The sequence below is a fragment of the Pangasianodon hypophthalmus genome, chromosome 7 (genome assembly GCF_027358585.1).
Source record: "Pangasianodon hypophthalmus isolate fPanHyp1 chromosome 7, fPanHyp1.pri, whole genome shotgun sequence".
NCBI classification, from domain to species: Eukaryota; Metazoa; Chordata; class Actinopteri; order Siluriformes; family Pangasiidae; genus Pangasianodon; species Pangasianodon hypophthalmus.
In genome coordinates this window covers 19,168,658-19,192,981 of record NC_069716.1, presented here as the reverse complement: position 1 = coordinate 19,192,981, position 24,324 = coordinate 19,168,658, and the positions used below count along the sequence as shown (strand labels likewise).

The window sequence follows — 24,324 nt, the reverse complement described above, 5'->3', positions numbered from 1 at the left end:
ACTCCCTGTCATCTTTTATTTCTCTAAAGTGAGAACACACACTTGTCTCTTACACATTTTAAATGTCAAATCAAATTAAAACATGTGCTTTTAATGAACCTAAATTACAGGCTACTGTCCAGCACTTACTCAGGAAGTGGTTGACACTATGGGATGATTTTGGATAATAGCATTCTTTGTCTTGCTATGTAATGTAATTACACGGCTGTCATGTAAACATTAACCAGAACACGGTTGCATGCCATTAGCTGTTTACGTTCAGTTGCTATGGACACATGTATCCTACCTTTACCTGGAATGTTCATTCAGAAACTTTGGCTCCATGCTGAGATTCCAGCATTGCTCAAGAGTGTTTTGAAGAAGAGTTTGTTTAACTGTAGGTCCATCTGAGAATTACTGGTACATAATGTTCGGAATGTCTCACAGCTTTGGAATTCAACAGGTTTGTGAAAATGAAGACTAAACATGAAAGATGCAGGTCCTTTCACTGTCAGGCACTACTGTATTTTCTTTTCCTTATTTCAATTTGTAATTTATCTGGTTTGAATAGTTTTTGCACTGTGGTGGGTTTCCAGAAAGTATCCTGGTTAACATGTACCTTGGGTCACCTCTGTAATAAAAGGTCAGGGTGCATTCCGAAGCCTAAACTGTTTAACCTTGTACAGTCCCTTGCTTGTCCATCAGCTCAAACAACTGTCAGTATATAAATGATGCATATAATAGTATTATCAGCTTGACTTAACTTCAGCTTGATCCAGTAACACAGATGTAATAACATGGTAATAACACACAATAATAAAAATGATAATTAAATGGTAATAATCCCTTTTCTGTGTGTTTTTTTTTTTAAAGCTAAGTTTAGGGGGTTTTGAAATCACTCCCCCATTCACGTTCCGTTTGCAGTCCGGAGCTGGCCCAGTATACATCAGTGGGCAACATTTTGTCAGTAAGTCGCTCTTTTCTGGTATTCTATTATTCTTTATTAAACAGTTTTCATTCCTCATTAAACAATTATGCTAATTATCTCATTTTACAGTTTTGTTTTGAACACACATCATGACAGTAATGTGCGTCATGTAATCTCCCATTGGTGGTTTAGGCATGAAGGAGTCTGATGATGAGGAAGAAGAAGAGGAGAATAACACATCACCGGTGAAGAGACCATCCAACATGACCACTGGAAAAGTGCCACTGGTACGCAAATATTTTAAATATCATTGACTTTAAATAGTTGCTGGAAGATTCAACCGTGTCAGGTGGAAGATTCAACCATTCACCAAATTGTAGCTTCATTTTCATTTAAAATCTCCTGGTACACTGCTAGTCAAAGGTTTTTGGACATTCTTTATTTCATTATTTTATGTTTAAGTGGAATGACTTTAAATACTCCAATCTCTAACCAAGGTATGAGTGCATCAGGAATTGTTTATTATTAGATGTTTAGTGAATTTAGAATTTAGAAATGTTACAAATGCCACGGACTTTATCTGATAATTCTAAATCTAATTTAATCTGAAAAACGGTCAAAATTCTGGTCACTTTGTGATTTCAAAATGTCAGCATCTTTTGCAAGTCTTCAACTGTGATCCTTGGAGAAAGTGTTGCCTCTCTAATCACATCACATTATTGTGTGTGTGGACAAACACTTCCTTCCTTTTCCAGGCAGGCTCATTGCAGCTCTGTTTGTTTTAAAATTCTTAATTATTGCCAGTGGACGTGGGCATTTTCAGACATGTAGCTATTTTTATAGCTATTGTCTGATTTTTTCCTCTCATTTTGTTTGTATATTCCTAATCTTGCCCATGTTGATGAATGACTAAGTGAATTTGGCCATTGTATCACCTCATAATTCTACCCCAGTGAAACAGGAAGTCGTCATGACTGCTTAAGAGTTCTTAAACACTTGAACTTAAAAATATAATATTAATATGAACATGCTTCATGTTATCTTATGTTCTTAGGAATTTCAAGGGGTGCAAATAATTGTAACACGTGATGGTGCCAATAATTGTGTAGCTGACTGCAGAAATAATGAATATGCAATTTTTGATCCAAGCTCACTAGGACAACAAGAATGATTGATTGATTCTGTTTCATGCTGGTTACTTTTATATCTTTTTGCAGAAGAAGCTCAAAATGGATTCGGACGATGATGATGAAGATGAGGATGATGATAGTGAAGATGAAGAGGATGATGATAGTGATGAGTGAGGCATTATTCCTTAATGGGTTGAGTTGTGCATTTAAGATTTTACATATTGAAAAAACAGAACAGACTGAGAGATCCACAGCCATTTTAATGCTTTACACAGTTTTATGGTTTATGAGTGTGTAAAGTCAGGTCCATAAATATGTCTTTGCATCCAAGCCTTTTAGCTGTAATTTGAGGGTATTTACAGCCAAATCAGGTGTAGGAATTACAGCACTTTTATGTGGTTCTATTACTTTTGGTCCCTTAAAAGTAATTGGACAATTGGCTACACAGCTGTTCTATGGCCAGGTGTGTGTTATTCTCTCATTATTTCACTTACAAATAAAAAGATGCAAGGTCTAGAGTTGATAGCAAGTGTGGCACGTGCATTTGGAGTCTGTTGCTGTTAACTCTGAATATGAAGTCCAAAGAGCCGTCACTGCCAGTGAAGCAAGCCATCATTAGGCTGAAATATCAACACAGACCCTTCAGAGAGATAGCAAAAACATTAGGTGTGGCCAAATCAAGTATCTGGTACATTTTTAAAGAGAAAGAATGCACTGGTGAGTTCAGGAACACCAAAAGGCCCGTAGAACCATGGAAAACAACTGTGAGTGACAGAATAATTCTTTCCCTGGTGAAGAAAAACCCCTTCACAGCAGTTGACCTGATCAAGAACACCTTTCAGGAGGTAGGTGTATCTGTGTCAAGAGAAACAATCAAGAGAAAACCTCACCAGAGTAAATACAGAGGGTTTACCACAAGATATAAACCACTGGTGAGCCTTGAAAACAGTAAGACAAGATTAGAGTGTGCAAAAACGTAAAAAAAAGCACCTGTACACTTCTGGAACACCATCCATATGGACAGATAAAACAAAGATCAACTTGTACCAGAATGATGGAAGAGAAGAGCATGGAAAAGGGAAGAAACTGCTCATTATCCAAAGCATACCTCCTCATCTTATGGTGTGGGCGTGTATGTCTGGTTCCCTTTTATTTATTGATGATGTGACTGCTGACAAAAGCAGCAGGATAAATTCTGAAGTGTTTAGTGCTATAATATCTGCTCAGATTCAGCCAAATACTTCAAAGCCCATTGGACAGCACTTCACAGTACATATGGACAATGACCCGAAGCATATGACGAAATCATCCCAAGACTATTAAGGCAAAGAAGTGGAATGCTCTGCAATGACCAAGTCAATCACCAGACTTGAATCCAATTGAGCACGCATTTGACTTGCTAAAGGCAAAATGAAAGGCAAAACACCCCAGGAGCCAGCAGGAACTGAAGACAGCTGCAATAGCGGCCTGACAAATCATCACCAGGAAAGAAACTCAGTGTCTGGTGATGTCTAACGGTTTCAGCCTTCAGGCAGTCATTGACTGCAAAAGATTTGCAATCAAGTATTAAAAATGATAATATAATTTATGATTGTTAGTTTGTTAGTAATTAGATTTTGATCCCTTAATGGGGGTGGGGTGCACAAATAAAAAAATGCTTTAATTCTTACAGCGTTCATCTGGTTTGAATGTAAATACCCTAAAATTTAGAGTGAAAGTCTGCGCTTTGATCTGATGTTAATTATGTAACTTCAACTCCAGTATACCATAGTAGACAGCTAGACAGTTAAATAATAACTTTGTCAATATCCAAATATTTATGGACCTGCCTGTATGTCTGTTTAAAGATATCTAATAAATTACATAAATATTTCCAAATCTTTAATTTGAAATCCTAATTGTTTTATATATTTTAGACATGATGAAGTTGAAAAGCCAGTTGCACCAAGCCTCACCAAACCATCACTGAAAGTAAGTCTTTCAAATCAGTTGAATTTTAGTTGAAATGAAATTCAGATGTAGATTTAGATCCCTAATGATCACGTCAGAGGAGACAGTGGAAAGAAAAACATCCGAGTCGTCATGGGGAAGATACCTTGAAATGAACCAGACTCAGACGGAAGCCATCTTCTTCTGGGTGACACTGAATAATGGGTTTATATGTTCTTACTGTATGCAGTAGAAGAATATAAAAGTATAAAGTTATGTATAAGGCCTGGGATAAGCACAGAACAGCATCTGCTGTGGGTGATGGCATCAGCATCAAAACATTCCAGTTTATCATAATTCTTTATGCCCATAAACCCACCAGATCTGCACATTTACCTAAGAGAAAAAAACTATTTAACAAAATACTTTTTTACATAAAAGCAAAGATTGTTAATATCTTAATAATAATAATATACAGTCCCCTCTGAAAGTATTGGAATAGCAAGGTCAATTCTATTGTTTTTGTTATAAACTGAAGACATTTGGGTTTGATTCCAGCTTTCTTTTCCTGATACTTACATCTAGATGTGCTAAACAAAGTAGAAGGCAGACCAGTTTTTAGGTGAGCAAATGTGTTGGAACAGATAGGCTTAAATTAAATAACACTTAATATTTGGTTGCATATCCGTTACTTGCAATCGCTGCATCAAGCCAGCATCACTAAACTGTTTCATTCTTCTTTTGTGATGCTTTTCCAGGCTTGTATCACAGCTTCTTTCAGTTGTTATTTGTTTTGGGGTGTTTCTCCCTTCAGTCTCCTCTTTAGGAGCTGGAATGCTTGCTCAATTGGGTTAAGGTCTGGTGATTGACTTAGCTGTCCACTTTTTTCCAAGATGAAGTCCTTTGTTGTGTTGGCAGTGTGTTTTGGGTAATTGTCTTGCTGCATGATGAAGTTCTTCCCAATTAGACTGGATGCATTTCTCTGTAAATTGGCAGTCAGAATGTTTCTGTAGACTTCTGAATTCATTCTGCTGCTACCATCATGAGTTACATCATCAATAAAGATTAATGAGCCCATTCCAGAAGCAGCCATGCAAGCCCAAGCCATGACACTACCTCCACCATGCTTGACTGATGAGCTTGTATGTTTTGTATAATGAGCAGATCCTTTCTTTCTCCACATTTTGGCCCTTCCATCACTTTGGTAGAGATTAATCTTTTTTCCAGAACCTTTGTGGTTCATCTCTGTGTTTCTTTGCAAATTCCAATCTGGCCTTTGGATTCTTACTGCTGATGAGTGGTTTGCCACCAATCTTGTAGTATGGCCTCTATGTTTCTGCTCTCGAAGTCTTTTTTGAACAGTGGATTATGGTACCTTCACCCCTGCCCTGTGGAGGTTGTTGCTGATGTCATTGACTGTTGTTTTGGGGTTTTTCTTCACAGCTCTTACAGTGAGTCTGACAACAACTGCTGTTGTTTTCTTTGGCCAACCTGTTTGATGTACAGTTGTTGATACACCAGTAGTTTCTTTCTTTTTCAAGACATTCCAAATTGTTGTATTGGCTATGCCCAATGCTTGTGCAATGGCCTTGGTCAATTTTCCTTTTTTTATCAGCTTTAAAATGGCTTGCTTTTTTCTCCCATAGACAGCTCTCTGGTCTTCATGTTGGTTTATCATTTTTAACAACAAATGCAGTCTTCATAGGCGAAACCCAAGGCTCAAACCAAGAGTAGACATTCAGAGCTAATAAATGTTTAAACAATCAATCTAACAGGGCACACATGGGCAATAAGAAACACCCGTCAGTCACGTGTTCCAGTATTTTTGATCACTTGAAAAATGGGTGGGTTCAAACAAAAGGTGCCATGTTCTAAGTTGTTTAACACATCTAGATGTAAATATCAGGAAATGAAACCTGAAATTCTAAACTATCATCTCATAGTCATCTTTTCATCTGATACCCAAATGTCTTAAGTCTATAACAAAAACCAAAGAATTGGCCTTGCCGTTCCAATACTTTCAATGCCTATATTTCTGTTTTTGCAACGAAAAAGTACTGTGAGTGTTAAGTGTGGCCAGCAGGTGCCAGTGTCTGCCTTAGAGCAGAGAGAAGAGAGGAAGGAGATAAAGATCAGCAGAGAAGGAGACAACTTCTGTGTTTGAAATTCTTCCTTGACTCATTTACTATTAACAGAGATACTGGACTGACAAAATTTACTAGTGGATTCTTCAGAAACACATAATCAGCGCCTGCCGTTATTACATGAACAATTAGAATGTTGCAAATTACCTAGCAAACTGAAACCTTAAAAATTATAGAAATAGTAAGTGATGTTCTTTATTAAATATTAATTAGCAAGTACCTGTTAAAAACATTATTTTCTATTTACATTTATATATTTGGTATTAGCTGCCTTGGGATTTATCCTGATGTCTGAATTTTGGGCCAAAATAGATTGCTATTTTTGTGGTATTTGGTGCGTCAGTTGTACAAAAAATTACACTATCCATGGAATGTGCATTGTCCACTGAGAATTTGGACAATACTACAAAATGGCTACACCCAATACAGTGCACTTCAAGGTAAATGGGGAAGAATTCGGACACAGCAAAATACTCCTTTCTAGCATTTTAAAACATGCTGGTAACAAACTCACTCCTCATGTTCTTTTGAGACAAAACATTTTATCATATTATGTCATGCATTATAATTTCTTATATATTAAATACAAGATGAGCATTGTAAAATTTGTCAAACTTGCAACCTTTTGGACAGTCAACAGAGGCGTCTGTTTAGTACTGATGAACACTTTTGATCCAGCCGCTGGACCCATCTGTTTTTTGCGCTGTAAGCATGCTGTTTGGAGCTTAACAACTGGAGTCCTCTGTAATCTGGCTAAATGCCTACTGGTCAGCCAGACACGCAGCAGGTATCTGCACTAAATACTGTAAGAGGCCAAGTCACCAAGCACGGCATGGCATTACTCAACACCCTTTTTTTTTCTTTCCGATCTCTCATTTCTTGCTCTTTCCATCCCCTCTTCCGTCTTGTCACTAAGTTAAGTCTTTCCTTCAGCACCTGGCTTTTGTGTTTAGACTGTGTTTGGCATGTCTGGAAGTGGGTTTGTACGGCTCGTGTGTGGAGTAGGGTTTGTGTGTGTGTGTGTGTGTGTGTGCGCCTTGTATGTGTGAATTAGCATGTGTGTGGGAGGCGTTGTGTGTGAGCGAGAAAATGGGGTAAAAGGAGATATATGTTCAGTAATGTCTGAGAAATAGTTTTTGTGTGTGTATGTGTGTGTGAGGAGATCAAAGACTTAGAGTGCATACCTGCTTTGTGAGTGCTGATTCCTGCCCTAGAGGGGGTGGTGGGGGGGGGGGGGGGTGGTGGGGGGGGGGGGTTGACAGCTGAACACTGCTTTCACACAGTCATTTAACTCAGTCTTTCTCTCATTTCTTGCTACCCTCTCATTCCTTTATCTCTCTCCCTCTCTCTCTTTCTGCCTCACTTTTGGTCGAACTTTCATTTCTGGCTTTTTTGTGCATGTTCACTTACCTTTCTCTGGTAACCCCCCAACTCCTGACATGTAACCTCACCTTTCTCTTTTTCTTTCTGTCTTTGTGTTTGCATCTTTCTCCCCCTCTCCCACCACAGAGTTGAGGAGTGACAGTGTGGTGTAAGCCCTCCAGGCCATGACTCGACAGGCAACACACTTCACAAATTGCAGAGCACTTTTATCACTCCTTACTGACAGCCTCCCCGAAAAAAGATCATAAAAGAGTATTCAATTACACAGATAAAGAATGAGTCAATCAGAACCTCAGGGACCTCAGGGTCTCTGTCACAATGCACTGTTCGACATTATAGACAGCTAGGCTAACATTTGGAGGGATTCTTTGTTTTTGACACATGTTCTTTTGTTTAAGCCCAGGATAGAAAGGTTGTGATGTGCTGTCTTTCTGCCCAGGTCCCAGAGAAAAAGAAGAGTGCAGACAAACAGAATGGCTCTCCAGGAAAAAAAGATGACAAACCAGGGAAGCCTCAAAGCCAGGTAGGTTTCCCATAATGTGTTAACTATGGGTTTTACTCCTTAAACTAACATTAATTATATAAAATACAAAATAAATAGTTTTAATGTTGAATCAAACGTACATTTAAGTGATGTTTAACGCTTCCAACTATCAAAATGAATTTTTCCAGATTTAACATCTTTGCATTTAAACTTTAGCCAATGTATCTTGTCTCGGCTTTATATTTGGTTTTTCAAATGTGAGTGCTTCTTTTGCTAGAAAATATCTTTATAGACTACCGTCACACAGTCTAAATAGGAAAGCTGAAGCCTTTCTCTTTCTTGAGATAAGCCAAGATTTCATGAATTTAAAGTAGAAAAAGTTGCCCTCCAACCTCTGTCAGGGATTAATCTAATAAAGATAAAGAGCTAAAACCTATGGCTTTTGAACATAATATTGTACAACACAATTCAGACTTTAAACAAACACCAGTGCTGAGATGCAAACATGAAACTGATGTACTTGTGAGGAGGCATAGTGCAGAATGAAACAAGATGCGATTGCAAAATGCTCTCCCATTGTGTCACAAAAGCAGCCCAATAGACAAGCAACATTAAAACATATAGGTTGCCTAAATAGTTCAAAAATGATCATGTATGAGTGCACGTTGTGTCATAAATAAAAAATATTCATGACATTAAATGGGGATAAACAACTCTCAATGTTTAATAGTTGTCCAATTCTGCAGGAAACTATGCACCTGGTAACATTGGCTATAATGTTCTGAGCAACACGCATGGCTCTAATTCATGCCTGATTTTGAGAAGCAGACAATATCATGCATAAAACTGGCCACCACTAATTGCTCAAAGTCAAAGTTTAGTAGATCAGATGGAATATGTAATCAGCTGTGCTTCACATTTCTTAATTTTTTTTGCATTGACTTTCACCTTTTTGTGCAATCTCCCTTCATATGCATGTGCATGAGGGAGAGCCAGCTTTGCATGTAACACAAAAGATTTTTCACGCAGAATGCAGCCTGGTTGTGCCTGAAAATGGGCACAAACAACTTAGTACATCAGACCCAAAGAATGTTTTCTCAGTGCTTGTTAAAGGATTGGCCCTATCCCCTCCCAGGCAGACATCACCTGGAGGTAATTTTGTGCCAATGGTTAAAAAACAGCCTTTAAGCATATTTTACCATGGACACAGGCATTCACACATGACATGAAAGTCCCGTTACGCAGTATGCAACATAATGAATCCCATATATCTCAATAAGCATTTGGTGGAATTCTCCTTTCACACTCTTGCTTGTTTTTTTATTTTTTATTTTATTTTTTAAAAAAAATTTCACCTACTTATATCCGTTTTTCAGAGTCTGCTGGTAATTTACTCTGAAATGCCTGCATCCAATAACTGTGCTATTCATTTGACAAAGAATTTTGTCCTGGGTACAAATGGCCACCAGTATTTCATATATGCATTATGATAATGTGTTGGCTTCTGCTGATACATGAACTCTCCTGATAATTTTCTGGGAATTGCATTAGCCAGTCTTCCTGGGATTTCAACTCTCAGCTTCTACTCATATTTAACCACTTCCCAATTCCAGTAACATTTTTCAATAGCTAAGTACAATAGACATTTCTGCCTCACAGAGCTCTGTTCTGATCATCTGTCGGGTTGGGTGATGTGCCACAGCTCATGGAGTATGAGGACTTATCCAGTTGATCAAGACTTTTACGATGCACACCTCTTGCTAAAATTGTCCCCTCATGAAAAGTGTAACATGTGGATGCCAAAAAAATGAGTAAGCAGAACCACACAGGCAAAATCTTACCAAAAAAAAAAAAACCCAAACAAAATAATAATGATAAAAGTAGTGTCCTACTATTTAGAAGTTAGGAATGGAAAAGTTTTCTTTGGAATTAGTGCAGTTTTCTTATTTGCTGGTTTCATGATTACTGATAGCAAAAATTACCACCTTGTGATCCAGACTGTGACCTAACGTGTTCAGCCTATAAAAGGCCCCCACCATGTCATGCTTGTCTCTTCAACTTGAGTGAGCCAAATAGTCCTGCTTCTTCTCCGCTGATAAAACCACAGTTACATACATAACCTGCCATTCTACATAATTTAGTTAGAGGCCATGTATCTGTTGTCAGAATATAATCTGTTGTCAGGGTTCATGTCACACATCTCACCAGGCACTAACAGACATTATAAGTAATGTAAATACCAAAGTTTACTGAGTCTGAGAATTACTCTTAGTGTTAGGTGTTTTCTTATGGAGGATGCGAATCAAAGAATTAATTAATTAATACTGTGACCTATTGAGGAAAAGAATCAGGGTGTTAATGAATTACTGATGAATGGCTCACCATTCTGATCCTGCTGTCTGTTGAGGGTCAGAATTACTCATGGTGCAAATATTCTGTACACAAGTCTTAATGTTGCATTAATGCTTAATGAGGATGAGGATCACTTGACCTCAGCACAGAGCACATGGGTTTTAACAAAGCAACATTTAGTCTGTAAAATCTGCCAAAGGTAACCGTGAGCTCCATGCTGCCACTTCACAAATTTCCACAAGCAACAGTCCTCTTAGTGCTGCCTAGGAGGTAGCTATAGCACACATCAAAGGGTATTTAATGGTCACCTCTTGATCTGCTTTCAATTATGCTTGTGCCATCACTTCCTTTACCCAGTGGGCTATCCTGTCTTTAGACAGTGGAATCCCTTTATGGTGTACCCCAAAGCACACAAACAGTTGGTCAGTGACTTGCCAGCTGATAGTCACTACCCCATTGCGCTTGGGAGTCCTCACCAGACGCAAGGCCAGATAGATTACTAGATTTATTGCTGTACTGTTCGGTTTGCCCACAGCGTGAATGAACTCTGGTCCCCAAAGTAGACACTGTGGGCTTTTGCAGTATGGCTACTGTCGACATCACTGCCAGAAAGTCTATATTTTGGTGGTGTATGGCATACCTTGATGATTGAGACAGCTTTGTCTACTGTGCCAATGAACTGCACGGTATTTGACTTTCAATCCTCGAGCTTCCACATGTTAGATCAAGAGCTCTGTCTTGTTTGTCACTTACTGTTGGCACTGTCCACAGAGCAGCCAGTTGTCCAGATAGGAGAGTACGCATAGACCTCAATGTTGTGGGGACTCTAGGGCAACTCTCATATATTGTGAACACCCTGGGTGTTAAAGCTAGCCCAGAAACATGTTAATGTTTAAACAGAGGAATTATCTGTGCTCCACAGCAATTGGAAAGTGGAAACATGCATCCTTCAGATCTATAGTTACAAACCAACCATGTTTGTTTACCACCCACTGTTGCGGTCTTTGAAATCCAACTCTGTGGGAATAATGTACCATTGCAGACGAATGCCTAAGGGCAGTCTGTTGCATCATGTGTTTTGCTGTTGTCTCAGACAGGAGGAGGCAATCATTTAATGCTTCCTGGGCCTGTGCGCCAAAGACCTGTCCTGATACCAAAGGCAGCTGACACAATGTGTTTTTATCAGGCTCCCCCAATGGCAATTGTGCCAACCGAACTTGTCTCCTCTTCTGCGTTCAAACACTCTTCTGCAGTGATTTGCCACACCCTGTTGCCATGACTCCCATAGCTTTAAGGGCTGCCTGTAGGATCTGTGTGCCCATTGATGAATGTGTTTCCAAGTAGCAAGTGTGGCACTATATTGATGATACAGCTTACATACTTCTGTGTATCATATGCCTTCTCGTGTCGGCTCTATATCCAGGCTGTACGAGCCAAACGGCTTTCGACTGGTGGCTTTGTGACATAGGTCCCAAACAATCTGGGCGTTGATCAACACCATCGTCCAATTCCACTGGGGCATGGCAGAACAAACAACTTGTCATTTTTCCCTGAAATACACAAAAGGTTGGGATAGTAGGGGCCTTTTGTAGAATGCACACTTTACAAAATGGTAATGATATGATGCTTTGCTATTACTACTCAGCAAGGAAATAGGCAAATGGGGAAAATCCAGTATTTCCTAAGGAAGCTGGCCTGATGGTCAAGGATGAAAAGATGTAGAATATTTTCCTTACAGATCTTATACTTTTGTCTAATACTTTTGAAACCAAACCTAGTCCATAATTGCAAAAGTGTTTGAAGCATAGAGGTATATGTCTCTGCTCCAAAAACATCTGATCTAAAGGGTCATTTGTAGTTTATTCTGAAAAACAAACTAGTCTGAAAACCTCAAAGCTCTGTCAGAGTAGTTGACGCTCTGGATCTAAAATAAATTTGCCAGACTTCATCCTGATCCCCAGGAACCCACGCTTCTTGGTACACAGTTGCATGTGTGGACAAACTTTTTGTTTGATGTTATGTTCCATGGAATGGATTTTACTGCTTGTTTTAATCAGACATACAGAGATGGATGGTGTAAGTGACTCTCTATCACATCCATATTAGACCTTTAGGATAATAAAGAACAGACTCTGTTCTAGAGATTGTCCATATATATACTTAAGCAGAACACGTGTGTACCTGTTTGCGGGAACTACTAACTATGGAAAGATTCCTAGATGTCTGTTAAATAAGACAAAGATGTTACAATTTAACTGAAACCAGTTAACTGAAATATGCACTTAATGTCATTACTTATTGAAATTAAGCGGGAGTGACAAAAACTTGACCATACATTCCACTTATAGATAAGCAGTTTCTGGCTTGTGGAAATCAGCCCCAGGTCAGGATTGACCACTGCCTGTGGCATTTGGAACACCTTTAAAACTGTCTGTATATCGCCGTGCACACATGCACATACCTACACAGACACCATACATCCACACCAGTTAGTTTCCCCCTCTTAACTAACCTGGTTTCCTTTTGCTCCTGGTAGCCCTTCACTTGACCTAACAATAAAAAGGGCAAGTTAGTGCCTTATTTGCTTTAGAAAAGCTTGTCGTGAGGAGTGCTAATCCCCTGGTACAGCCTGGAGCATAGTGTCTGTGTGTGTGTGTGTGTGTGTGTGTGTGCACGTGTGTGTCTTTGTGTGTGAGCACCTGCTTATAAGTGTGTGTTCAGATAACTATAAAGTAATTCTGTATGTTTTAAAGAGGATTTTAAAAATACTGCCAAGATTAGACACTTCATCCATCTCTGAAACACACACACACACATATACACACACACCGATTTCCGATGGGCCACTCCTCTGCCATTAGTCCTCATTAGAGTTTGGTGTTTGATGTTTCTGCAGGCCCTGAGGACAGCGGAAACCCAGTACTCTGTGATTATAATGCGTCAGACAACTTTTTTTCTTAACACTCAACACCCTCTGCTGTATGTCCATTGAGCTGGATTACTGTTCAGACCACTGCGGGAAAGTTAGACGAGATTCCACAAATGAGCTTGAATGAGCTAGTCTCACTAGTTTGGACATGTACAGCAGTGATACACTTTGAGAGATCCAAAACAGGTTGTTTACGGTACAGGGCCTTTTTCTCTATGGGATCTCTACGCTGATGTTGGTGACTGGGTTCTCTTATGAGAGAGTTGATGAGGAACAGATGATGAATGACGTCGCTCTTTCTGGACAGGTGGGAGACTCATAAAATGCTTATCAACAGCTGGAGTAAAACCGCTGTCTGGTAATTACAATACTCTTCAGGATACCTGAGCGCTAATGCACATTTCACGCCTATTTTTAATATGACAGCATTAGAAACCTAATAACAGTCTTCACTAAAACATTCTTAGTTTTAATGAACCCTGGTTAGTTAACTCCAAGTTAGTTTTAAAGACACATTCTTTTAGCCATCATAGATTAGATATTAACACATCTTTAATCTTCAAAGGCTAAACCAGTTTACTTGATTTGCACATAACCGTAAAATAAGGTATAAAATCAAGACAGATTTATTTAGTTATTGTAAGCTGGTCAAGTGGATCATTCAGAAATTTTTGTTTGTGACCTGGCAAGCAACTAGCAGAAGTCACTTAATACCTACCAATATGGCAATAAAAACTTCATTCATTCGCTACATGTATAAATACATGCCAGAAATTTTTCCCCTGTGGCTCGGCATTACTATATAAATAAACAGGTCACTGCACTTTAACCCTACATCCTTCACAGGCACAGTACCATAAATCAGGTCCATGATGATAGTAATGATTCCCGTCAGTGTTCCCAATTCCTGGCTAGAAACAAGTTCCAAAGTTTTGCTCTCAATTACAACTTCCAAAAGCCTACATGAATTGGCACTCAGCGGTGTCAAAGAGGACATACCCATGTGCCTTGGCTCTGTGTATGTGTGTATATATGTGCAGGATGGACGATTACATCAAATGCTGGCGTGCTAGTGATTAAGTGTTGTCCCCTGGCATCTGTAATCAGCGTCTGGTGAAAATTAAAAAGCTGGCTGCACTCTCTGCCTATCAGCTGTCTCTGCTCCACAGCTGTCCTCTCCCAAGGAAAAAAAAAAGCACCCAGCTTTATAATGACTGCACCACACCAGGCCTCCATGGCAAATAGCCAGCACTGTAAGAGCATGTGTGTGTGTGAGTGCATGGGCATTTGTCCTTTAATTTGATACCTTTTGATCTCTGACACAATTTGATACCTTTTGATCTCTGTCATTCTTTAAAGAGGGAAGAAAGGATTTTTTTTAAGAAGTTGTGGTTAACGTGGTAGTTTAGTCAATAATTAAGATAAGATATAAAGACTTCTATAATTAATTCCCATGCTTTTTCTCTTTCAATTCCCTGATCTCTCAGTTGTAAAAACATGGCTCTGTCCATCGGTGAAACCCTGCAATCAGAGTGGATTCCAGGCTGTGCAGCATGTATAGACAGGCCATTACTTGTGTAATACACAAGGGTTGTGAATGTGCCATCCTTTACTATGGGTAGACTTTGACACCTTGTGTAAAAAAAAAAGTTGAATAAAAAAATGAGTGAGTTTTTGTAATTTGATTAGATTAGCTACAAATAGGACCACAGTGGCTACTATTGACATACACTATATTGACATACACTAGCTTTCAAAATGTTGAAATTTGAGCATTTAATTCTCAGTATTACAAAAAAATATTTTTGTTACAGAGGTATACATGTAATTATTCTAAATTATTCTTATATGAAAATAGTACTGTAACTATTATTTCCTATATTATTAATTCCTATTATTATAGCTTCATAGGTTTTAAAACATTTGTCGGAAGTGGAAAATAAATAAATAAAAAGAAAATGTGATAATTATATGCAGCACTGCAGTTGATTCCCTGCCAGAGAAATATGTATAACATCAACATTTAATGTTATAAAATGAATGTCCACAATGCCTCATATTTAAGTTGTGATCAAATCTTGAGGTGGATACTTTGTGGAGAAATGACTATGCATTGACAATTACAGCATTTTTTCTTTTCATCAGTTAATAACTTCTTTAGTAGTTGTGCATCCAATATTCACTGCTGGTGATCTCTATTTCTCTCATGTTTCTGTGATTGTGTGATCATGTGACCTCTTTCACACTCTGGGGCATTGGGAAACAAGGATCCCGACACTGAAAAACAACTCCTTTATGTCTTCTCTTGGCATGGAGTCCCTACCCTCTTTGCTGCTGAGCAGTTTGGGCTTGTTCTCTCCTGCTTGGAAGCAATAAAAGAATAATTTGTACCCCGCCATATTTGTCAGAAGGTGCTGTCATGTCATTAGTAGAGAATTCTGTGTCCTTTTTCACTTTAATCCAACTCCAGTACCCTTGCTTGGGTTGACTGGGCCATTAGTTAATAGAACTATATAAAGCCTGGTGCTGTTAGGCTTAGATTGATTTCAGTGACTGATTCCTGGCAACAACACAATGACAGTCCTTGCCATTGGGGTTTTCTCAACATAAATCAGGAATCAGGTTGTTGAGAAAAGGACTGATGAAAGATCAGCATTATTTGGCATTTTTCCTTTGCCAACATTTCAATCACTTATCAAATTTGTGCGTTATATTCTGTAAAAAACACTGAGCTGCTGAAATAACATTGAAAGTAAAACTTCGAGATAATACTGTTTTATTGAATCAGTTCATACTTAACTTAAAAACCTTTTTCTGTATGTGCTCATGTCTCCCAATAAATGGAACAACATTACAGATGTATGAATGTACACAGTATTATTGGTTATACATAATGGAAGCAAACCTGCATACACATGAGAGCTGCACTAAGGACTTTCCTGAGAGCTGCAGACAGATTTAGTTGTTTGTTTATTCACAGGTTGCAGTAAAGGGTAAAGACAAGACTGGAGCAGGACCTTCTGGGAAGACTCCCAACAAGCCCAGCATAAGTGAGGTCAAGAACAGATTAGCAACTGCTGCTAAAGAGGTAAGAAAATACACCCATTCATACTCCACCTGTCTCGCTACTGACTACATTAACCTGTAATTAAGACAAGTTGTCAATTTCTTCCTCCTGAAGCGGTTTATTTCCTCTGACTCTTTAATTTTCCCTGAAGACGTTTTACTCAAAATTACCTTTTTTTTTTAACTTTACCTACAGTAGTTAACTTTGTCAGAGTTTTGACTTATATTTGACTTTTCAGCTCTCACTATTTTCTGTCCCTTTATCTTTATCAGACTGTCTTATTAAGATTAGGAAGATTAAAGCAAGATTAAAGCTTGACTGATTTGATGATGTTCCAGGGTGATTCGGTTATATTTTTGAATTATTAAAAAGAGATACAATTTAAGACTTCACAGTAGAAATTGAGATAGTATTCACAGTAGAAATTAAGACATACTTCTGGCACAACAACATCAGTGTGCATTGTTTATGGTCACGCATTTTTTACATGATGTTTATTCTCATCAGTGATTCTCATCAGTGAGAAACGGAAGCTTCTTATCTGTGAATCTCAGTATGTTCTCTCTTGGCAGGCATTGGGCTCTGATTTGAACTTACTGTAAATGATGTAGCTGCTAGGACTTAGCCAGTGTGATAGTCAGATGTTAATAATTCTTTTTATTATCCTGAGACTCAGTGACCATTCTCTCTCATCTTCATGCTGTTGAGATTGTCTCATCCCATCGGCCGGCAGCCAAGTCAGTTCCTCAATCAGCCTATCAACAAGTGATCAGAGCTGACCTCTACACGTACAGACTTTTCTTGTAGAGATGGGCATTGATGTCCCTGGCCAAATGAGCTCCAGAGAGGATTAGTGTGAGGCTGATGATGATGGCTGCACATGGAGAGTCTTGTAATCATGATAATCATCCTCACCATCACCTTGAACCCCTAGAGTCCAGCTGATTAGGTATTGAGTCATGACTAGTACTGCGCTGATTTTATCGACCAAATCTCTGGCACTATGGAGAATATGAGCATGAGCAAATTATTAGAAAATGTTCTTTGCTCAACCTTTGACTGTTTTCTTTTTAGATTATCATAACAGTAATGAAGAATGAAGATGTTTGCTTTAAAATAGTGTGAATATAGCAGAATGGGTACATGTATATATGGATGTTTTAAGTTGTTTACATGAACAGTCATGTAAACTGAATTAGAACTTAGATACAGCAAAAATATGAAGTTCCAACACCCTGCAGCTGAGCCTATTCGTCAATAGAATGATGATTTGGCCAAAATTCAGCAAGATCTCCAAGCTCAGTGGAGGATCGAGGTGCTGAAAATGACGCTATTTAAAAATGTTTTTCTCTGAACAGGGCAAGCCATTTCCAAAAACAGAACAGAAATTTGAGAACTACGCCAAGAACGGTTTAAAGATCTCTGATAAACAAGTAAGTATCCCCATCCTTATGCCTTCTGGTTAGCCATTTAGTATTCACAAGCTAAATAAAGCTCATGTCTCTTCTTTTCAACATTAATAGTTCCTTGTTGTCCTGTAGAGGTGTGTATTTAAGAGCTAACAAAACTCACTCGAAAGACCAAGTTCCTTCCACTTGAAAGATGAGTAGGCTCTCAAACCCACGAGTACAAATGCATTAGCATCTTGACTTTTTGCAGCATAGGGGCCACATGCTAAAGAGCTTCTGACACGGCCTGTTCCTCCCCCTGTTCGTTCTTCTCGTTGTTTTGGTTCTCTAGAGCTGCTCGCTGCCTGTGGAGTAGCCGATGAAATATGCTTAAGACTGTACCTCTCACAGCACAGAGAGAAGGGAGCTGCCAAGGCTGACGTCTCTACTTATGATTTAGCGGCCTCTCTCTCTCTTTCTCTCTCTCCCCATCCCCCCCTCCCGCCCCCTGTGTTCTCTGTAAAGTGTTTCTTGCGCTGTCTAATGAAGAAACTGGATAAAAGTATGCTTTTGGTACCAGGCAGTTCAGCAGATTCAAGGCCTCACCGACTTGCTTCTAGATTAGAGATAATCAGTATTTGGACAGATTTTCCCACTTCAGGAAAAAAGACGAGCTTCTTAATGCAGATGACTGTATCAGTCTTGATAAACCACTGTATTAGATCATTACCAACTAGACCTACAGTAAAACACTTTGTTTTATTTCCAAAAAAGATTGCTGGCTAGCAGAACTCTGATTTAACTGTAAATATAATTACATTTAGGTCAAACGAGTACACCCTCAGACCTATTGCAAAATCAGGCATGTATATACATGCATGCATCCTCGTATTAAACTATGTATATATGTAGGAGATTGCATGCTTGCGTGTATCTGTATTTGTGTGTATGCACATGTTCAAAGTAGGGGGCCCTTTGAGTCAGCTCCATTACTTTGTTGTGAGGACGCAGTTTGGCCTTTGGGTAACAGAGCATCCATTACTGCAGGGCCCTGTTTTCCAACTTTGGAGCAGAGCAGGTGTACTCTGATGGAGAGTGGGAGGAGTGTGTGTGTGTGTGTGTGTGTGTCTGTGTATGTGTGTGTGTCTGTGTGGAACCAGCTCTGGAAGCACTTTGGTCCAGGCAGCAGGCAGAGATATGAGACAGAGAGAGGCACTAGTCATACGTTCTGGTATGTCCAAGACCAGTGGGCCCGCCCCTTCTGTCTTTCAGCGCCCATTATCCTAATGTAACACTAATGTGGGTCTTTTTAGACAAAACTGAGTCATGCTGCCCTAATTATTAAGCATCTTAATGAGTCCCCATATGAGAGGGACCCAATTCCAGTCTTACTAACTTATCCTTTCTTTCTCTTTCTTCCCCCTCATCTGCCTCTGCCTGTTTTTATTTGCTCCGCCCTCTCCCTTTTCTCTCCATTTCTTTCCTTGCAGGTGATCAAAGACCTTTGGAACTTTGTACAAACACTGAAAAAGTAATGGCAGCTTTTTGCGACTCTACCCCCTTTTGCGTCCCCCCCCATGAACCAGAGGACTATCCAGTGATGGCCTTCAGCTGTGAATTCTGGCTTCTCCCACTCTAATGGAAACCGTCCACTTTCCTCTGTGTGTAATGAGACTTTCAAAATAGAAAGACACTGAGTAGTTAAAGAGAGCTCATTACCTTGTGTTATTCTAACAAAACCCTCCAATGTGTTGTGGATGTGTCGAACATAGGATTTCCATCAATGGTGGTAAATATTGTATGACAGCTATGAAGTAGGTAGGGTAATTTGTGTTGAAATACATCTGTGGGGTTAATTGCAGTATAAACAACAATTTAAGAATTGGAAGAATATTTCTGAAGGAATCTCCTGGTGTATCTGAGCAGGTTAGCCTTATGCTTCTCGGCAGCTTTTCTTGGAATAGTTTTAAAATGACCGTCATTTGCTGTAAATAGTGCTATTCATTTTAATGTAAAAACATGGCAACTGAAATCTAGCTGAAGATTGCGTCTGCTTCTGAGTATTCTGTCTGGCCCAAATGTTCCGTCTGACTGAGGATTCCATCTGGCTCACAGTAAGCCTTGTAGCTCCGAAAATCCCGTCTGGCTGCGCTTCTATAGCTCTCTGTAAGGTGGAAATCTTGGTGAGCCAAGGTATCTTTGCCTAGGTACTGTAATCAGATAAAGTGATCTTTTAAGGCTTTCTAGCGATCTGTTGCCAGAAAATGACAGCAAAAAATATTCATTGGCTTAAATTGTGAAACGATTTCACAGAAGCATTCCAGTTCGTTTAGTGCTTTGAATTCCAGAGTTAATGCTAATGTCCATTATCTTTTCAGCATTTTTCTAGTATTTCATATTATTAATGCACTCTTGAGTTTGTCTTTTGTTGTACTTCTACTGTAATATTTTAAATAGGATTACTTAATCCTTTACATCTTCTAATTGTATTTGTTTAATGTTGTACTTACTCACTGATGTTTCAAAGGCGGTTTAACTCTGAATGTTTAAAGAGTTTTAACAGTTAACATGGAAGGGAGCAAACATAATCTGAGTGTTACCTATGTGTAAAATACCTTAGACCTTGAACCATGGTATTTCTAATGCATTTGTGTAGTTGCTTTTAAGCCTAACCTGACAATGCCACATTTTTGTCACAGACATGCGTAAGCACAACGATTCCCTATAATCTTATAGCTTGAATCCAAGTTCTGTAAGATCTCTGATCTGTCCAAACAAATTACAGTGCTATAAATCCAGTCTCTCGAATCATCTACAATAGTCATTGCCGTGTTTTCCATGTGAGATACATTATAGTTGAGAGTCTTCAAAAAAAAAATGCATTTTGCAGTTTTTTTTTTATTTACATATATATTTCATTGGCATGAATGGAATAAATAAACCTGCCCCAGACTGTGTCTTGTTATCTTTGTTGTGCAGGCAGGTTTTATGGCCACTGCAGTTCACGTAGTTTGCCTGTGCTGGCACCTGGCTCATGCCACAGGCATCTCACCCAACAGAAACCTTTTTTCAGGGTGGCCATGATGGATCCAGATTGGGATGAAGATTACTTCCTTAATGTGCTGAAACTCCTTTTACACATACTTACCTAAACATACAGTTCATTACTCAAATTACACTGTGAACAAGCTGTGAATACTGTGCTATAACACAGCTGGCCTGAGTTATGTTACAGTCTATGTGGGTTTTATTGCATAATTTCTCATGTGGTTTTGCCTCCATAAGTGAGATGATCTACATCATCATGTAGTCACCACGTGGTGGCGATAATAGCTTGTAATGGTGGTGAGGTATGATTTATGTCTCCTAATGTAGCTTAAGTATTAATGACCCATTACCCAGATACACATTGTACCTACTGGCCCGTTAGAGTTACATACATATTCCTGTATCTCTGAAAAAAAGTGTGCTCAGCTTGTGTGTAGACATGACTCCTTATAAAGCCACAAGGTGTATGGAATTTCCCCTTCTTCCTCTTGTACAGAGCAGACATGCTGAGAAAACATCAAGGTTAATCAAATCTGACTCACCTGAAGTGCTGTACATGTGAAACATTGTCTGATTTGTAAATGAAATTGGCAGCAGGATCATTTGATATTGTAAATGCTAAAAAGTCAACAAGACATGTTCACATTCAAAGACCTCATAAGATACATATCTGCATGTCCCAGATCAGACAGTACGGTGAAGAGTTGATCACTGTTGGACCGCCATCACTAATCTTCATTGGTCTACTCTTAAGAGAGGTGTGGTAAGAATGCCGTGTCCCTGGGCTCTAAACTTTCTGCCTGGCCAGGCTTGAAATAAGAACTGGGCTTGAAACGCTGAAAGCCTGAGAAGCCTTTATTGCAGTGATTTTCAACCTGTGGGCTGTCAAAAAAAAAAAAAAATGTATATATATATTTTTTACTGTTAAACATCTACTAAAAATGTTATTATCTGACTTTGAAAAGCACATTGTAATTTTCTTACATAATCATTTGCGCATAAATAAGTGAGTCATTTTTGAATCAGAAAGGTTTTTTTTTTTTTTTTTTAAAGTGAGTAGTTTTTTCATCCAATGTATTTACAGTGGACCAAAATGTAATACTGCTAGGACTGTGGTGCAGCACACAGCAATGGTAAAAGCAATGGTAAAAAAGACTACTAGTTTGAGTAAAACAAGTGAGTAAAATGTGCATGTAAATGAGTGCAGCACACTTACAATAAATACAGCACTAGCTATACAGTACAATAGGAGTATGAACTAGATGGCATAATTTACAAAACCTAAACAGAATAGCTGTATAAGTAGCCCTAAATAGTAGCATACTACGTAGTAGCCGAAAAGCATCTCAGAATGGACAACACATCAAACCTTGAGGTGGATGGGTTACAGCAGAAGGAGACCACATCAGGTTCCACTCCTGTCAGCCAAGAACCAAAATCTGAGGCTATCATGGGCACAGACTCACCAAAACTGGAAACTCATGACCTGTATCTGCATGATTATTTTATTTTATTTTATTTTTGCATTGCGCTGCTGCCACGTTTGGCTGATTAGATCACTGCATTAATGTGCAGGTGTTCCTAAAGGTGTTCCTAAAGTGGACAGTGAGTGTAAATACTTTTGTCTTAAGAGCTTGTGCTGTCCCTTTCCTAATTAATATAACATGTTTGTAAAGCTGCACTGTTGTGCATACAGGCCTGTTTTCTAATTTACCATGTTTATTATTAACATAATGTTACTGCTGTATTTGTTGACCTGACGGTCAGATTGGTTCTGTCTTGTCATGAACTTTGGGAGCTTTTGTGGTTGGTCATGTGGGCTGTTATTTGTTAAAGGTTGGAAATACTTTATTCTCACAGATGCTCATTCTGAAACTCTGTTATGACTCAATATAACCCTGTTATTTCTAAAATCAACACAGCCTCGATAGAGTTTTGGGCTCCTGTCGCTTCTGATGCACTGCATGCTGCAACTGAGGGCAGTTTATAGGATTAGAACCTGTCTGGGGAAAAAATGTGTTGGCTGCTTTGACACTTTTTGCATCATCTTGTGAGGAAAAAAAAAAATTGGACATAGTCCTAAACATCTCATCTCATCATCTCATAATAATTGGACAGGGTGACAAGAGCTGAATTTGCAAACAGAGAGTTCTTTTCATCTACAGCATGAACTGTATTAATTCCAGGGTGTTTTTTCCTCAAATGTTGCTGAACATCCAGCAGCATCAAGGGAGATTTATGTGTAACCAAAAAGTTGCCTAGCTACAGACAGGTGAACTATGGTGGAAATGTATGTGAGTTGCTCAGGAATTCATTCTTAGCTGCAAAATGAAATGAGTGTGTCATGATTCCAAATCTTTTAATTAACAAGCTTGACCCAACTTCACCTCTGTGCCACTTTCAGTGCAATATGTGCAGAATAATTAATCCATCAGTCTCATTTGTCAGGATATCTTTTTCTTTCTGCTGGCAGGGAAAGGATTATGCAACCTACTCCAGAGCCATACACACATTACCTGAGAGAGTTCACATCAGCACAGGCACAGCAGAGGACTTGGGGAAAGCTAGTACTGGCCCGACAGCTGCACAACATTAGAACAACGTCGTATTGATGGACTCAGAAGGTCTAGTTTGTTGCTTCTGGAGTAGGCTATACAATATATGAAGCATAGGTAGGATATGCTTTCAGACTTTTCTTCATAGTCTGGGCAGTCTGCCCCGAAAGCACTGGAGCAAATCTTTCATGTCTGTGTGCATCCCACCCTACCACATCCTATCAAGAGCTAGCAGTGGATTTGCTTTCATTCTCAGTGGACTTATTGTTAAGGTTTAGTGCTTTCACCTGAATCTGAGTGAGATGTACTGTCATGAACGAAAATGCATGAATGAAGTACTTTGCAAATGTTCCAGCGATCATCTCGAGGGAGCTGCAGTGTGCAAGAGCAACATGGCTGGATGGGGATTTCGCACTTCTTGGACCATGTAACAAATGCATACGTGTTAAACCCTAATAATCCATCTATACGGCAGATGAGTCTGTCTGGGTAAAGGTGGAAAGTGCATGTTTTTTCACGTGTCTGTGTATATGTAAAAGGTGTGTGTGTGTGCGCGTGTGCGCAATTGTGTCTTCGAGTACAATCTATCTGTTCAAACTCTGTGTGTTTAGCTGTTGGCAGTCACGTACATCAAAAATGACACGTTAACACATTGCCTAGATACAGTGTAATAAAAAAGCAAGGAAACATTTCAAGCATTTGTGGAGAGCTTTCGAAATAGAAGTGGAACAATACTGCAGCCTGAGGGGGAAAGAACTGATCATGCTGGTATGTTTATATTAGTCGGAGAGGAAGCCATCATTGTCGTTGTCAGGGATTTCTCTTTTTTTCATGCCTCAGCTCTCTGACAGTCTAACCTGTTCTAATCTGTTAGGAAAGACACACAGGACCCTCAGTCACCCAGCTGATCTTTGTCACATTAAAGCAGTGGGGCATAAAATGAAAAACTAAATATTGATATTAAAAAAAATAGAAGTTGAGGAAAAACAGCTGTTTGATGATTGCAGG

General features: G+C 39.0%; 1 protein-coding gene across 3 annotated transcripts in view; it reads left to right on the top strand.

The window, feature by feature from the left end:
• Nucleotides 1–24,007, top strand: part of npm1b (nucleophosmin 1b) — a 28,231-nt gene extending 4,224 nt beyond the window's left edge. Inside the window, exons 4-12 of one of the 3 annotated variants that reach the window (XR_003403024.3) lie at nucleotides 853–946; nucleotides 1,100–1,194; nucleotides 2,125–2,207; nucleotides 3,954–4,008; nucleotides 7,933–8,016; nucleotides 16,239–16,346; nucleotides 17,684–17,758; nucleotides 18,761–18,944; nucleotides 19,204–24,007. Coding sequence is in view for 1 of the 3 variants with exons in the window: in XM_026918222.3 (XP_026774023.3) it covers nucleotides 853–946; nucleotides 1,100–1,194; nucleotides 2,125–2,207; nucleotides 3,954–4,008; nucleotides 7,933–8,016; nucleotides 16,239–16,346; nucleotides 17,684–17,758; nucleotides 19,204–19,248 (639 nt within the window). In the remaining 2 variants the exon portion in view is untranslated. Of the gene's footprint in view, nucleotides 1–852; nucleotides 947–1,099; nucleotides 1,195–2,124; nucleotides 2,208–3,953; nucleotides 4,009–7,932; nucleotides 8,017–16,238; nucleotides 16,347–17,033; nucleotides 17,275–17,683; nucleotides 17,759–18,760; nucleotides 18,945–19,203 lie in introns of those variants that run through there. The other 2 variants (XR_004578461.2, XM_026918222.3) reach the window with 2 other exon arrangements.
• Nucleotides 24,008–24,324: the final 317 nt, after the last annotated feature.